Below are 17,444 nucleotides of genomic sequence, written 5' to 3'. Positions count from 1 at the left end.
AAAATTCTTTTCAAAATCATTTTAAAAAACTCTTTTTAAAATCATTTTAAAAATAATTTTTTGGGTTAATAAAAAAAATTAAGTATTTTTGCTAAAGCCAAGTGTTCTTTGTCAAACTTACTTTCAAAACTTTTCTAAATTTTTTTTGAAAAACAAACTATGTGCTAAATGTTTTTCTCAAAAACTAAGTGTTTTATCAAAAACTTTGTTTTTCAAAACAACAATTTTTGTCAAAAGCTTTTTTAATTTAACTAAGTCTTTTTCAAATTTTGCTACATAGTTTTCAAAATTTTCTAAATAGTTTCAAAAGAATTTAGCTAAGTGTTTTTCAAAACAATTATTTGAAGAAGCTAAGTTTTTTTTTGAAAGCACTAAGTCTTTCAAAAGCACTTTCAAAATTAGCTAAGTGTTTTTCGAACACTTTCACAAACTCTTAAACATTTTTTTTTGTTCAAGTTTAGCTACTCTTCAGGGGGAGCTCAAAATTACCTAGGATATATTGTCATTCTCCCTAATTAACATCTTTTTGATTTATGTCAAAGGAGGAGAGAGGTCAAAGTTAAGGGGAATATAAGGAATTATTTTCTTTTCATTTCTTCTATGCTTAAAATTCTTTATTTTATTGTCATAGTTTTACTTAACTTTGAACCGTGTTTCCATAATCAAAAAGTGAGAGATTGTTGGCACGAGAAGCATCCGACGATCGAACCTATATCTTGATTATGTCAAAGGGATCAAAGTTAAGGTGTTTTATTTTCTGATGTGTTGAATGAGCTTTGCAAGAAAAGTCCTAACTATACGTAGGCAAAAGTCCTAGCTGCGGTTAGGTAAGTGGAAAAGCCTAGGGGCAGTAACCCTAGGTCATAGGGGGTGGTAACCCTATGTGGAAAGCCTTGGCGGGTCGGAGTTTCGGTCAAAAATCCTAGGGGGTAGAAGCCCTAGGTTAAAATCCTGGTGTCGCGAACCGGGTAGAAGTCTGGATAGGTCGTGGACTGGACGTCCAGCATGAAGACCGGAAGCATCGGACACTAAGCAAAAGTCCAGTTGATCTGGAGGACCGAACTGGCAAAAGGTAAACTCTTCTTAGTAGAGTAGGTGAGGATGCATTCCCCAAAAGAGGGAACAGTAGGCGTCGGTTCGACCGAGGGTTTCCGGTAGGAAATCCGAAGTCAAAATCGGACATCCCGAAGGTTGTCAAACATTTCATTTATTATGTTTATTCTGTTCTAACTTTGTCTTGTAGGGTATGTTGTTGTTTTGGGACTAACGTGTCTTGCAGGTACAAAAGGAACAAGTTAAACCTCGGATGAACAGTGTCCGAGACGCCCCCATGGAACTTGGAGGCGCCTCGGGTGCAAAGGGAGCCGAAGTCTACGTGGCAGAGCTGGAGGCGCCTCGGACTGAGCTGGAGGCACCTTGGACCGCAACTTGGAGGCGCCTTAGACTGGCATCGAGGCACCTTCAAGTGGATCAGAGGAGAAGATTTTAGCGCTGATCAACACGGCTAACTCGGCTCGTTGGAGGCGCCCTCGAGGAGCTTTGAGGCACCTCCAACAGGTTATTTAAGCAGTCTCGAGCAACACCTTCAAGAGATACTTTCTTAAGCCATCTTTGTGCAACGAGCTGCTCAAGAAACGACCCAACGACGCTACAACACGAAGCCAACAACCCGAAGCTCTAAATCTACTATTTCTTTTATTGTTGGTAAATTTAACAGCTTTTATTGTATGTAATTTGTAACACCTTTTCGAAATTATAGTTGTTGCCCAGCGTAAACGCTCAACGAGCATGGGCCTTGGAGTAGGAGTCGCCACAGGCTACGAACCAAGTAAATAGCTTGTATTTGTGTGCTGTTTTCTTTCTATTTCTGCTGCATTTACTCGAACGATTTCCGAATCTGAAATGGTGTGACTTCACCGGGGAATCCTAATATTACTCTTTTCTTTTTCGTGCTCTAATTTGAGCATCAGAGTGACTGCGCTAGGGAATCCTTAGCCATCATTCTATCTTTTTTCTTCTTATTTGCCTTCATTCGGGGTTATGAAATCTCATCATCATCGTTGTTGTCATTTAGTAATTGACAATTAAGTTGGCAACAAAGCCAACTCAATAGTAATTCACTTGTTAGCATTCATGGGTGGGATCACTAGAGTTGATATTCCACTATAAAAAATTCCCTATCATACATCGTAGTTAGGCCATCCGTAGTCGTAAACTTCTTATAGAGATTTATGTTCCGTCATATCAAAAGTTAAAAACCTCACTCCTTTTAATAACCTCTCTAACAATTTTTTTATGACGTAGCTGCCAATTTACTTATTTTTATTTATATGTTTTACTTATCTTTATTTTTAATTTCAATTACTATATATAATATTAATAAATATTTTAATTTAATATTTATAATTATATTAGTATTTTAAATTCTATACACTTATTTATGTAAAAATAATAATTTGATAAAAATAAATAATATTTAACAAAAATATAAATAAATTAAACAATTTTAAAAATATTAAATAGGGCAGTTGAACCCTTGCGCACATGAAGAGGAAGAGCATAAATCCTCTTTAAAGTTATTTTTTTTTAAAAAAAAATATAAACTCGGTCCTAGAATATTGAGACTGATTTATAAAAAAAATTATAAATCTCACTAGTATAGTGGAGATGAAGTTTATAATAAAAAATTTATAACATAAATCTCATATATAAATTCCATTATTTGTGCATTAAGATTGAATGCTTAAGGTATTTTTAATAGTTAAACTTCTAAAAGAAATTTTTTTGTTGTCCCCAATATATCATATCAAAGTCACGTCAAAAATAAAAAAATTTACTATTCTTTTTACAATGATAAAACTCCTTTACAATTTTTTTATCATACATTATAAATCATATAACTCTCTATATTATAAATCACAAATTATATTATAACACTACTTTATCATTAATTAATTATGAGCTTCATCTAGAAAAGAAGTAGGTTTAAAATTTTAATACTAGTTTTTTAATTACAAATATAAAATTTCATCTCTATAATACTTCGAATTTTTTTATTAATTTTTTTTATTTTATAAATCTCGCACAAAACTTGTATAGGATATGCTTAAAAAAAAAAAGTTCAACCGCATGTCAAGATGTATATTTAATAGAATGAGATTTTCCACTTGGAAAGTTGGACCAAATCTTACATGGGCACGCTGCCATTAGTTGAACGGGTCTACCTTTGACGGCCGAGGAAGCTTCGCCACTTGTCATCCTCCTTTGCGGGCAGCAGGTCTGCCCGGCACAGAGGGCACCTCGCCTGACCCGCATCGACCCACCTATCGATGCACTCCACGTGGAAGCCATGGGTACAGTTCGCGAGCTTCCGGACCTTGTCCTGCGCCGCCAAGTTGCCTAGGCAAATGACACACGTGGGTTCATTGTCCTCGTCCACGTGGCTCCTCCATCCTAGGCTGCCGAATTCCACCACTCTCAGCTGCCTCTTGATCTGGAGAGGGCTGGCCGGCACAAGCTTCGACATCGGCGGTGAGTCTCGGGCAGCGGCATCGTTGTCGTCGAGGAAGTAAAACTCATGCTCTTCCCACGGGTAGATGATCGGCTCGGACGAAGAGTAAAGGCCAAGGAAATGGAGAACCACTAAGGCGGAGAACCTAAGGTAGCCGAGGTAGAGGAAGAAGAGCACTATGGGTTTCGGCACCGCATCGTACATGTCACAATGAAAGCGCATTTCGATTAGGTGGTTGGCTGCTCTTGCACTCTGGCACAATGAGTCGATTGGGAACTTGATTTATAGACAAGTTAAAAAGTCATCTTATTATAATCGAAATGTGTATTTCTTTTGTTGCATTATGGCTGTAACTTGATGTCGGTCAACGGTTAGTCTTACATGGAGGTAGAAGTGTTTTTAGCTTTTTCTTATGTTCGTTTATTTCAAAGGATGGATAATAGAGAGATGGATCATTTCAAGGATTCTCAGAAAAGAAAAACAAAATAAAGAGAAAAAAATTAGGTGGCCATCTATAGAACAACTCACGGTAACAAGAGAGCTAAGGAAATCTTCGGTCGTTCAATTTTGACTAAAATGAATCTGTCGATGAATTATGTAATAAAAAGGTGATTAATTCGTCTAGCATCCCATCAATCCATTTTAGACTAATACGAAAGAGATAAATTATAAGAGACTACTAATCATTAGTATAGATGGTCAAAATATGAGAAAGACATATTCAGACACACTGAATTTCGATCCTAGGATCTCATACGTTAATATCTCAGATATTAAGTTAATTTTGAGTCTAAATTAGACGAAAAAAGCAAATTAAAAGAGAGATATTTTTGATTCATGGAGTAAAATAAAGGAATGTGAGAGGAAGTTGGTTATGTTGAAGACTTAGACTTTGACTTAATTTGTCATTTGTTTGTTTGTTTGTTTAATTTAGTTTATTTTGGTGAGAAGGTTATGATCAACTTTGACTTTAACTACAATTAAAAGAAAAGGGTAGGTGAAGGAGAGTGGAGGAAGACTGGAGTATATTATTTTTGGATTATAAATTTCTCTGAAATTCAGAAATTTAATATCTCATAAGTTGAATATAAATATTAAATTGTAGAAAGTGAACTATATTTCCCTATGAGAAAGCAAGAGAAAACATTAATATCTCAAACCCAACGTTATTTGTATTTGATTATTGATTTTGATATTTAAATAAAAAATTTAAATTAGATCTTATATTTATATTTGATTTGTGTGTTTGAGTGCATAGGAAATTAGCTATATACATCTAGAGAAAATTTGACTTTGTCTCGAATGCTCAAGATTTGTGTAAGATTGAAGAGCGATAGTATGAAATATCCAAAGTATCATAAGAAGAGGAATATCGATAGTGACTGTGATTTTGAAGCAAAGTAAAAAAGTGGAATTAGAAAGATGAAACAGAAGAAAGGAATGAGAAATTTAGAGAGGAGAAAGATGGTACCAGAAGGTTTGAGAAGCTTGATTGGAGAAGGCATCGTAGCAAGTTGGTGAGTTGAGAGCAATTATACTTGAGCGAGGGTAGCTTTGTGGACTCAATCATTAGATGGGTGGTCGACATTAGCAGTCAACTGATTGCCTATGATAATAGCCAATTCATTCAAGGAGGTCAGAAACTTAATGTAATTCTGTTTTTGCTTAATCGACAGATGCAAGTTGAATGGATCAATTGTTAGAGGAATCAAAATAAACAAATTGTGATCTGATGGATTCAATTAAGGTCAGTCGGCTGATAAACCTCAAATAAAGCAGTCATCAAGGAAAATGCAGGAAATAAATGTGAATTGCCTGAATCAGTTGACTAATAGTGGCATACCAATCCACAGATGGCTGTCATGTTAGTAAGATCGTGTTCACAAAGCAATTCTGAGGGAGGCTTTAAAATGGAGTCTAAAGGTCATAAACAACAAAATAACATATTACAGTAGATTGGAAAAAAGGTTATATGCTCTGTTTACCTTTAATATTTATGAACAAACATCATGAACTATTCGTCAACAATATCTATAAATAAAATTTATAAACTATGTTTATTAATATAACTCTTATTAATCTTATAAATATATTTAAAAATCTCTCAAAATAAACAAACAACTAAGTTTTAAAAATATAAAAATTTACATAATCAAAATAAATTTAAATTGAGAGCATGATAATAACTATACGTAAACCAAACTCAAACTAATAATTAAAAAAAGGAACTCAACCAAACTTGCACAATTCTGTTTTGTATATTAAGTTACATGCCATGTTGTTTACTTTGACACCTCATCGAGGGAAGAGCGCAGTGTCTTACGTGCTCATGGGCATTGACATATCCGAAAGGCCACACAGTGTTTACAAGGAGAAGGGGAGAAGAGATGATGAAGATGGTTGTTTAGGAAATGGAGGTGTATAGGTGTTCCAAGTGATTGGAAATTGATGATTAAATTAATTGATCTTATTCGGAATCTGAATCAGATGGAGACCGGCGAAGATGACATTGGTGTTGACGAAGAGGAGACTTTGATGCATCCGGTGTATGCACGTCTGAAAAGCAAATCCCCACGTGAAACTCCCTAATCTATAGTATGAGAACTGGTAGTACCTGAACTCTGGACACACTCAGATAAGCACCCCGGAGCGTTAGACACCAGAAATCAGGGAAAAAGTCCCCGATGCAGGTCCTCCGACGCTCAAGTCAAGTCCTTTTTTCCCCTAGAAGAACAGTGTACTAAAGAAAAAGAACTATTGAAGACGAGTGCGTATGTGCGCGTACCTGGCTAAGAAAGAGGACCTCCCTTTTTATATGAAACCGCGTAACTTCAGAGTCTGCCTGTTATCAGAGAATGTCGGGTGTCAGGGCCGGTCGGGTGAGAGAGGATGTACGGTGACCTCCTATTGGTGGAAGGAAGGTTCCATTCGTAAGTGATAACAGACCATTGGAATATTCTCTAACGTATGACAGTTATTCTCTGCCAGGAGGTTATAATTCCATGACATTTTTATCGTTTAGAGCTTTCCGTCCCGCCCGGGTTTAGCTACAGACAGCTCGGGATGATCGTTCAGATGTACCACTCGACTTGAGTTTGGATGAGAAGGATGAGCTGTGGTGACCCGCCTGGGTTTTATTTGTGACTTGGCAAGGGATCCATCTTGCACGCCTTGATCGCTGAAAGGCCAGCCGGGAGTTGTCTTAGTGAGAGTACCATGTCTGTCTACATATCCCGAGCTGGGAAGATCTGATTAGTCGGGGGCAAGCCTAGGGCTAGTCCAAACCTTATCTTATGTCCCAAATCTGAGCCCGGCATGACGGTGACCGACTAGGAATTATGCGACTAGTGATGCTGGGCGGTTTAACTCCCATCCTTCCATGATTGTTGATTGCCACACCCCCCTTGACGTTTGACTGCCACGTTCCCTTGACTTTTGATTGTCACATCTCCTTGACTTTTGACTGCGACATCCCCTTGACTATTGACTGCCTGGCCTTATCGGGACCCACCTTTATGCACCGTATCACAAGCCTCCTCTCTAAGTCTAGCCGAAGGAAACTCAAGTCCGACTGACTAGACCCTGGCAAGCTTGTGACTCCACCTACATAAAAGGGACTAGCATGTAGATGATTATCTTTGCTAAGACTGAAACCTGTATCCTTGTCATAATGCTCCTATCAGCCCAGTGAAGGTGGAGAGTCACAGTATTACCATTGGCCGATGATGTTGGAACAGATGAAGATGATCCAAACACTCAGGTTGTTGACAAGTGTTCACAAGAGCAGTGTTGGCTCATACCTTCCGTCGGGGTGGGAGTTAGTATCTTGATCAAGAGATCGTTGGTCACGAGTGCATGCTCGCTTATAACTTGCGCTGGGACGAGAGTCGGGAACGCCGACCGAGAGGTTGCTGGTCGTAAGAGCATGCTCACTTATAACTTGAGCTGAGGCGAGAGTCTAGAACGCCGACTGAGAGGTCGCTGGTTGTGAGAGCATGCTCACTTATAACTCGTGCTGGGGCGAGAGTTTGGAACGCCGATCGAGAGGTTGTTGGTCGCGAGAGCATGCTCGCTTATATCTCGCGCTGAGGCGAGAGTTTGGAAAGACGACCGAGAGGTCGTTGGTCGTGAGAGCATGCTCACTTATAACTCGTGCTGGGGAGGGAGTCTAGAACGGCGACTGAGAGATTGTTGGTCGTGAAAGCATGCTCATTTATAATTCATGCTGGGGCGAGAGTCTGGAACACCGACTGAGAGGTCGTTGGTCGTGAAAGCATGCTCATTTATATCTTGTGCTGAGACGAGAGTTTGGAAAGCCGACCGAGAGATTGTTGGTCATGAGAGCATGCTCACTTATAACTCGCGCTAGGGTGAGAGTTTGGAATGTCGACCAAGAGGTCACTGATCATGAGAGTATGCTCACTTATAACTCGCACTAGGGTGAGAGTCTGGAACTCCGACCGAGTGGTCATTAGTCATGAGAGCATGCTCACTTATAGCTTGTGCTGGGGTGAGAGTCTGGAACGTTGACCGAGAAGTCGTTGGTCGTGAGAGCATGTTCGCTTATAACTCGTACTGGGACAAGAGTCTGGAAAGCCTATCAAAATGTCATTGGTGATCAAAGGAGATGCGCCTGTGGACTTAACCATTGTGACCAAATTTGAATCTTCTCCTGATTCCAAGGTTGGGGGTGAGATGCCAAGTTCTGATCAGTGATTCCCGTCACCTTCTAATCCTTTTCCCGAGGTTGCTGCATGGAATTTTGCCTCCTCGAGGCATGGTGCCAATGTGACGTGGTGCCAATGCTCCCATATCAAGCTTATGATTTTTCTTTCCTTTCTATCATAAATGCCCTTTTATAGGAAACTGACACGTGTCCAACTGAATTTCTTCGATACAACACTTGATGCACGCTTTCTGCATGTGACCCGATGGTGCTTCATTTCCTTTAATCCAATGACTATTGTGTGCAGCACTATTCTGATTGTTCGGCTCACATCCCTATGCTCCTTATGGTTTTTGGTTTAAAATCCCTAAAGGCCTCAAGAGGCTTCTCATCGACGCTTCTTCTTCCTTTAATCTTTCCTTCACTACTTGTTCACGTCACCCTTCGTGCATCTCTTTTGTAAGTGGTTCTTCTCCCTCTCCCCCCGCTCTTGCATTTTTCGATTCGATTATGGCCGAAGAGACTTTAGTCCCCTGGTATACTTTCTTCCACTCTAATTTTGATAGGAATGACCTTATGTCGGTGCATGCTATCTTGCAACTTTTTAAAGCATATAAGCTTCACATTCCTAGGCTTGACGACCATCCTTGTTATCCTCCCCCTGGTTTTGTGACTTTCTTCAAGGACCAACTTCTTGGCGGTCTGTGTTTCCCCTGTTAGGATCGATGGTCACGGCTAGAGGGGGGGGTGTGAATAGCCGCCCCAAATTCTCGTTTCTTTCTACAAACTAGGGTTAGCGCAGCGGAAATAAAAACAAGAAACGAAACTAGGAAGGAGAAGAAAATCAAACCTAACACGATGATGTAACGAGGTTCGGAGATAAACTCCTACTCCTCGGCGTGTCCGTAAGGTGGACGAAGCCTATCAATCCTGTTGGAACCTCAAGGTTGTTTTGGTGTGATCAACAAGTCAAGTTAGGTCCTGCGTTGTTTTAACCTTGTGTCTAAGCGTGCAGGAGCTTAGGAGCACAGGTACTCGAGCGGAAGACGCAGCTAGCGAGAAGGACGGCACGTTGTGCGTCCGAGGGACGAGGTGCTGCGGAAGAGTACACCGGCGGATGAGAAGGAAGTGCGCGCGGTGGTTCCGAGGTACGAAAGCCGGAGCGGAAGATTGCTCGGGGAGCAAGAGACGCAGCTAGCGCGAAGGTCGGCACGGGGTGCGACCGAGGGACGAAGTCTGCGGATGAGTACGCTGGTGGACGAGAAGGGACACGCGGTAATTCCGAGGGACGAGAAGCCGGAGGGAAGCACGCTCGAGAAGACCGGAAGATGAGTTCGGGTGAACCCTATTCCGGATGTCAGAGATCACCCAAGCAAGCGGAGCCGGAGCAGAAAGACCCGGACCAGAGGCGAGCTGAACCAGAGAAGAGAGCACGGGGTTGACTTTTGGCTCCGGGGCGCCCGGAGCTGTCCGGGGCGCCCGGAACCATCCGGGGCGCCCGGAAGGGACTTTTTCACAGGATCGAGCTTTGACTCGATCCAACCGTTGGGGGATAAATTTTATCCCCCCAGGGCGCCCGGAACCCTTCCAGGCGCCCCGACCAAGGCTATAAATATAGCCTTGGTCCAGAAGCTTTTCAACAATCACGATCATTCTATTTCCAAACACTTGTATGCTTTAGTTGTAGTTAAGCTTCTGCTTTCTGTGCCTAAACGCTGTAAGAGGCTTCTCCGCCTGAAGGAGTTTTTGAGCTTAATCTTCCTTGGATTAACAACCACATCGGTTGTAACCAAGTAAACATCTGGTGCCTCGTCTTTTCTTTTATGCTTTTATTTATCTGCTTAATTCATTTTACAAGTGTTAGCTTAATCGTTTGAGGAAGGGTTGTTTGTTTTAATTGACAGGTTATTTACCAACCCTTCTAGCCGGCCCAACGGTCCTACAAGTGGTATCAGAGCCGAGTACGCCTCAGAAGGACTAACCGCCGTCTGAAGCAACAAAACAATGGTCGGAGCTAGCAACTACCCACCAGCATTCGAGGGGGAGCTTGCTTCTTGGAAGCAAAACATGGAGGTATACCTTAACTCAGATTCTGGTATTTCTTTAATAATGAAATTTGGTTATGAAGAACCAAAGAACACGAACGGAGAAAGACTCGATCTACGCCTCTGGAACGAAAAGCAACGTGAGGAGTCTATGGCAAATGGGCGAGCAAAATATTATCTTCTGAATGTAATACCAAAGGAAGATTTCAAAAAGGTCGCAGATTATGAAAGCGCAAAAGAACTTTGGGAAAAGTTCTTGCAGCTCTACGAAGAACCTTCAGAAGCTGACACCTCAATAGACACCGAGCCACCGACAGAAGAGTCCGAAATCGAGGTAAGTACTACAACAGCCGAAGTACATCCCGAGATCGATGAAGGGGGAGAATCTTCGGAAGAAAGCAACTCGATAGGGGGAGAATCAATTACTGACAAGGTAAGTCAGGTATGGACTCGAACCTCTGATCAATTGAATGATTCAATCGAAGAATTGCCTGAAAATTTTTGCGAATCATCGAAAGAGTTTTTTATATTAGAAAATCAATTGTCAAACTTATCCTGCAAATTTGAAATATTATCGAAAGAGTTCTTCGAATTTCAAAATAGCTTAACAAAAGAATTTTGCAAGTTGAAAACTTTGCTAAAAAACATTTGTGAATCACAAAGAAGTTTTTCGAAAGAATTATGCAACTTAGAAATATTATCGAAAACTTTTTCTGATCCTAAAAATTTGGAATTACAAATTACTTTATTGAAAAAGTTTTATGAATTAGAAATTGATTCATCGAAAAATATTTTCGGATTAAGAAATCTATTATTAATAGATTCCTGCAAATTCTTATTGTTAAAAAATTATGGCAAATTACAAAATATTCTTTCAAACGAATTTTGCACATTGCCGAAAGATTTTTTTATATTATTGAGGAATTTTATCAAGTTAGAATTTATGCTATTTGAATATTTTTGTGAAGTTGAAATTCAAAAAATAATAGAAATTAACATGATACAAATTGTTGCATGTTTAATATTTGTGGCCTTAAATTTGAAACAGTATGATTTAAGAAGTTTTGATAAATTAAAATGGAAATTTAAATCCTGTTGATAAAGAGCATTAGAACAACAATTAAATAAATGCAAAGAAAATTTTTTTTACGTTATCAATTCTGAAATTTTCTTGCATAAAGCTTTCTGTTTAGAAACTTCTTAATCTTGATGTCGAATGACTTAGAAATTTGTCTTGACTTAGAAATATTTCACTGAAAATTATTGAAATATAGTTTCAAAATTTTTTTTTAATGTCAACCCTTAGATTTAGTTTGTACCCCATTTTTATTGTGATCAAAAGGGGAGAAGGGAAAGTATAAGTCTAGGGGGAGGTAGAAAAAATTGAAAATTAAAATTTAGAATGTTTGAAATTGAATTTTTTTTTCTATCATGTTGCATGTTATTGCAATAAACTGTTTAATTTTATATCTATTGTTGACCCTAGCTTAACTTGGGTTGATCACACCAAAAATGGGGAGATTGTTGGAACCTCAAGGTTGTTTTGGTGTGATCAACAAGTCAAGTTAGGTCCTGCGTTGTTTTAACCTTGTGTCTAAGCGTGCAGGATCTTAGGAGCACAGGTACTCGAGCGGAAGACGCAGCTAGTGAGAAGGACGACACGTTGTGCGTCCGAGGGACGAGGTGCTGCGGAAGAGTACACCGGCGGATGAGAAGGAAGTGCGCGCGGTGGTTCCGAGGTACGAAAGCCGGAGCGGAAGATTGCTCGGGGAGCAAGAGACGCAGCTAGCGCGAAGGTTGGCACGGGGTGCGACCGAGGGACGAAGTCTGCGGATGAGTACGCTGGTGGACGAGAAGGGACATGCGGTAATTCCGAGGGACGAGAAGCCGGAGGGAAGCACGCTCGAGAAGACTGGAAGATGAGTTCGGGTGAGCCCTATTCCGGATGTCAGAGATCACCCAAGCAAGCGGAGCCGGAGCAGAAAGACCCGGACCAGAGGCGAGCTGAAACAGAGAAGAGAGCACAGACCAAAAGTCAACTGGGTTGACTTTTGGCTCCGGGGCGCCTGGAACTATCCGGGGCGCCCGGAGCTGTCCGGGGCACCCGGAACCATCCGGGGCGCCTGGAAGGGACTTTTTCACAGGATCGAGCTTTGACTCGATCCAACCGTTGGGGGATAAATTTTATCCCCCACAGGGCGCCCGGAACCCATCCAGGCGCCCCGACCAAGGCTATAAATATAGCCTTGGTCCAGAAGCTTTTCAACAATCACGATCATTCTATTTCCAAACACTTGTATGCTTTAGTTGTAGTTAAGCTTCTGTTTTCTGTGCCTAAACGCTGTAAGAGGCTTCTCCGCCTGAAGGAGTTTTTGAGCTTAATCTTCCTTGCCCCGGCCTAGAAGCCCTCGATCTCCTTTTATAACCTGCACTGCAAAGAGGACATCGAAGAAGACGGAGATAGCCGTTGTCACTCACAACGGATAGTTCTGAACCGATCAGGCTCCATCCTGATCGGTCCACAGAGCTCCTGATCGGTCATGGGGACCGATCAGGCTAAGCCCTGCCTGGACCTTTCTGCACTTAAGGTCTGGACCGATCAGGCATGCTCCTGATCGGTCCAGCTTCATCCTGATCGGTCCTGGGGACCGATCAGATCTTTCTCTGATCGGTCCAGGGACCGATCCCCTTCCTTTTCTCCCGAGCTTCTTGCCTTCTGATCGTTGTTTCCTGATCGGTCTACAGACTGATCAGATAACACTCAGTATGCTACTGTTTGGTTACTGATCGATCACCAGACCGATCCAGATACCCAGTGTATCACTGGATCGATCCACTGATCGATCCAGAGCTTCGTTTTTGCCCAAACCAAGTCCCAAGCCTTCCAAACCAATATCCGGTCAACCTTGACCTATTGGTATCTCATGGCTAGCATCTGGTCACTCCCTTGACCCGCTAAGACTCCCTACCAAGTGTCCGGTCAATCCCTTTGACCCACTTGGTCTTTCCATCACCAGATGTCCGATCATCCTTGATCCATCTGGATTTTTCCCTTGCCCGGCTTCACTCACCAGGACTTTCACCTAGCTTCACTCACTAGGACTTTTACCTGGCTTCACTCACCAGGGTTTTCCATCTGCCCGGCTTCACTCACCAGGACTTCCAAACTGCCTAGCTTCACTCACTAGGTCTTTCCCTTGCCTGGCTTCACTCACCAGGTCTTTCTCCAACTGCCTGGCTTCACTCACCAGGACTTTCACTTTCACCTAGCTTCACTCACTAGGATTTTCTATCTGCCTTCCTGGTCTAGAGAACGAGCTACCGAACCCTCTCTGACCTAGTCTGGAGAACGAGCTACCGAGCCCTCTCCGACTTCGTCTGGTCCAGAGAACGAGCTACCAAGCCCTCTCTGACCTAATCTGGAGAACGAGCTACCGAGCCCTCTCCGACTTCCACATCCGGTCTAGAGAACGAGCTACTGAGCCCTCTCTGACCTAGTCCGGAGAACGAGCTGCCGAGCCCTCTCCGACTTCCACATGCCAAGCTTCCATACTTGGACTTCTCCGTGCCAAGTCTCCATACTTGGACTTTTCCTGTGCCAAGCTTCCTGTTTGGACTTTTTCGTACCAAGTCTCCATACTTGGACTTTTCCCATGCCAAGCTCCCTGCTTGGACTTCTCGAAATAGATCAACTCAAGTCGGGTCAACCAGGTCAACCTTGACCAAGGGTTGCACCCACAACCTCCCATCAAAGTACAACTCTTCTATTCTCGTCAAACATCAAAATACAACTCGAGTCAGGTCAACTCGAGTCAGGTCAACCAGGTCAACCTTGACCTAAGGTTGCACCAACAATCTCCCCCTTTTTGATGTTTGACAAAACCATAACCCAACTTAGGTTTTCTGATGTTCTTCCTTGAACATTCTCCCCAAACCTACACTCTCCCCCTTTTTGACACACATCAAAAAGAGTGAATCAAGGTCAAGAGTTTCTTCCTAATGAAAGTCCCATACATTTCATTGAAACCCTTAATTTCCCCCTTGATACTAAGGTCAACAATTAACTTAGTGATAATCCCATATCACTCAAGTCTTTAGGAGTAAAAACTCCCCCTAAAAGTCAACTCCCCTTGACTAATAGGTAAAACTCCCCCTAAAGGTCAACTCCCCCTTGACCATTGCACCAACAATGTCTTGGAGAGTTTCAAACCTTTAGAACTCTAAAACACCACTTCCATAGTTGCAATTTCAGACAAACAGTCGAAATTCAGCAGGTTGGCACGCCCTGATCAGTCACCAGACCGATCAGGCTCCCTCTGGATCGGTCACAGTTCCCCTGGACCGATCAGAAACCCTTCTGATCGGTCCACAAACCTGATAAAGGTCTGATAAGTTCTGATTTCTCTCCACGAAATTCAGAAACCTACAGAAAATTCCAAAAATTGTGAAATTTTGAGGATACATTCCTCATAACATATACTATCAAGGAAAGATAGTTTTCTATGAAAATAACTTCCATTTTTCAATCTTGATACAAAGTTCACAAGTCTTTGAAATAGCTCAAAGTTAACTCATCTTTGTATCACTTTGCTCAATGATGAATGCTATCACTAGAAAAGCTTCATCAAGGTTTTTCAAATCAATTTTGAAATGATTTTAAACCCTTTAATTTGGGACCACAATCTTAGGGCTAAATGTACATGACTTGTACATAAGCTTTCCCTATGATCCCCAATCAGAATTAGTCTCATCTAGGTACAAGAACTATGTACCTTGATCCTAACTCACAATCCTAATATCTCACACACATCTAAGGTGTATCAAACACATCCAAGTCAATTTTGATGTGAGATATGGGTTTAGGTTATCTTAGGCTAAGGTCTCATGCATTTTCTAAACATCAATTTGATCTCCATATCAAATTGTGTTTTTAACCTTAAATCAATTTCATTGATTATAAATGCAAGAAATGATGACATGGCATATAATTGTATCATAAATGGAAACATGTGCCAATGTCATGATGTCATGACATAAAGTATGAAACTTAAATAAAGCATGACATTTAACTAACCTAAGCATCATCATGACATTTTAAATGATCATAAAATAAATATGATGTCATGACATGACTTATGGCAAACAATATATGGCAAATAGCACATAAAGGTATAGAAAATACCTAATTCTAGCCTTAGTTGCCATTTTTGATAGTTTTGATCATTTTGCCATAGGTTCTATATTCCTAAGTGTAATAGACCTAAAATCACATACCAAGGATGTTTAGATCACTATGTGCCAATTAAATTGACCTAAGAGAACTCCTCAAATGTGATTGGCACATCCTAATCACCTTAGGAATAATTTTCAATTTCATTTTCAAGGCTTGATTGCACCTTGAAAATTCCTAAAGTGCCACCTTTTGCCATGATTAGGTTAACTACCTATTCAAGTAAGGTTGGCACACCCTAACCCATCTAGCGTGATGAAATCACGCTCCTAGGAACCCAAAACCTATTTGAGCTCATTGGGTTCACTAAATATTCACTAGGGATGGCTTCCCTAGCAACCCTCCTAATGACCCTCCTAGGCTTTGAAGCCTTGGTCATTTGGGACTCATCAAGATCCACTCTAGGGGTGACTCCCCTTGTGACCTTGGTGATGGTCTTCCTAGCCCTAGATTTTGTTCCATAATCGAATGGAACATTATGATAAGTGGGCTTGACCACTTGGGACTTAGGTTTGTGATCCAAACCTTTCTTGTCCTTGGACATTGGTTTTTGACCCTTAAACCCTAGAGATGACTTCTCCAAGTTCTTAAGAGCCTTTTCCAAAGTATCAAGTCTTGACCTCAAGTCTTGATTCTCCTTCTCTAATACCTCAAGACTTGATTTGTCATTTTTCTTTGAGGTACTCCTAGGCATATGTCTAGTAGTTTTGGGATTCCTATCTAGGTTTCCCTTAACCTTAGATGAGTTAATCCTAGGGTTGACATTTCTAGAGTTGTCCTTATTCAAGCTAATATGTTTGGCACCTAAGCATGTGTATCGATTTCTATAATTATCATGCTTATCATTTTGTCAATTGCAATCAAACTACTAGCATGCATCTTACTAGTATTGCAATAATGTGCCTTAGAGATTACCTTAGGGTTTGCCTTAGCTCCCCCTATCGATGTGCTCGGTCTCTTGTCCTTGTGAGATTGCCTACCCCTCGGACATTGGCTCCGATAATGTCCCCTTCGCTTGCATTGGAAGCACACCACGTGCTCCTTGCCCTTGCGTGTTGGGACTCCGGCTTCCTTGACCTTTGGCACCGGTGGAGTCTTTCTAACCCTCTTTGGACATTTACTCTTGTAATGTCCAAATTCCCTACACTCAAAGCACATTATGTGTAATTTGCTAGAAACTAAATGGCTTGAGTTACCTAGAGTTGAGGATGAATGTAGACTCTCTCCATCATCCCTTCCGGAGGTAGATGATTCTTCTTCTTGCTCCAATCTTGAAGAAGTGCTCTCCTCCTCTTTTTCCTTAGATGTTGAGTAACCCTCAACTTCTAATTCCTCTCCTCCATGGTGTGAGCTACTTAGCTCACTTGACTCCTCTTCATGGCTTGAAGTGGAGCTCTCCTCATGGAACTTGGCCAAGTTGTTCCACAACTCCTTGGCATTGTTGTATCCACCTATCCTACACAAAACATCATTAGGTAAAGAAAATTCAAAAATTTTCAATACCTCATCGTTGACTAGGGATTGGTGGACTTGTTCCTTGGTCCACTCCTTCTTCTCTAGGATTTCTCCTTTCTTGTCCATCGGAGGCTTGAAACCTAATTGAATACAACTCCAATTTTCAAGATTAGTCATAAGAAAATACTTCATTCTTACCTTCCAAAACGCGAAGTCGTCGCGATCGTAGAAGGGTGGAATGGTGATGTCGTCTCCGAGTTGATCCATCTCTAGCTTGTGCTCCCTCGGGTGTTAATCCGGCGAAGAGCGACCTCGCTCTGATACCACTTGTTAGGATCGATGGTCACGGCTAGAGAGGGGGGGGGGTGTGAATAGCCGCTCCAAATTCTCGTTTCTTTCTACAAACTAGGGTTAGCGCAGCGGAAATAAAAACAAGAAACGAAACTAGGAAGGAGAAGAAAATCAAACCTAACACGATGATGTAACGAGGTTCGGAGATAAACTCCTACTCCTCGGCGTGTCCGTAAGGTGGATGAA

General features: G+C 41.4%; 1 protein-coding gene across 1 annotated transcript; it reads right to left on the bottom strand.

Moving 5' to 3' along the window:
- Positions 1-3,220: 3,220 nt before the first annotated feature.
- LOC122050565 (brassinosteroid-responsive RING protein 1-like) lies at positions 3,221-3,733 on the bottom strand. The gene has a single exon (XM_042611461.1). The coding sequence runs from the start codon at positions 3,731-3,733 to the stop codon at positions 3,221-3,223; it is 513 nt and encodes a 170-aa protein (XP_042467395.1).
- Between the last annotated feature and the right edge of the window lie 13,711 nt (positions 3,734-17,444).

This window comes from Zingiber officinale, chromosome 3A (assembly GCF_018446385.1).
Source record: "Zingiber officinale cultivar Zhangliang chromosome 3A, Zo_v1.1, whole genome shotgun sequence".
Classification (NCBI taxonomy): domain Eukaryota; kingdom Viridiplantae; phylum Streptophyta; class Magnoliopsida; order Zingiberales; family Zingiberaceae; genus Zingiber; species Zingiber officinale.
The sequence above is the reverse complement of the archived record's forward strand: the minus strand, read 5'-3'. Positions and strand labels throughout refer to the sequence as shown.

Excerpts from the sequence above, each read along its gene's own strand:
- LOC122050565 (XM_042611461.1), bottom strand. The coding sequence starts at position 3,733 with ATGCGCTTTCATTGTGACATGTACGATGCGGTGCCGAAACCCATAGTG.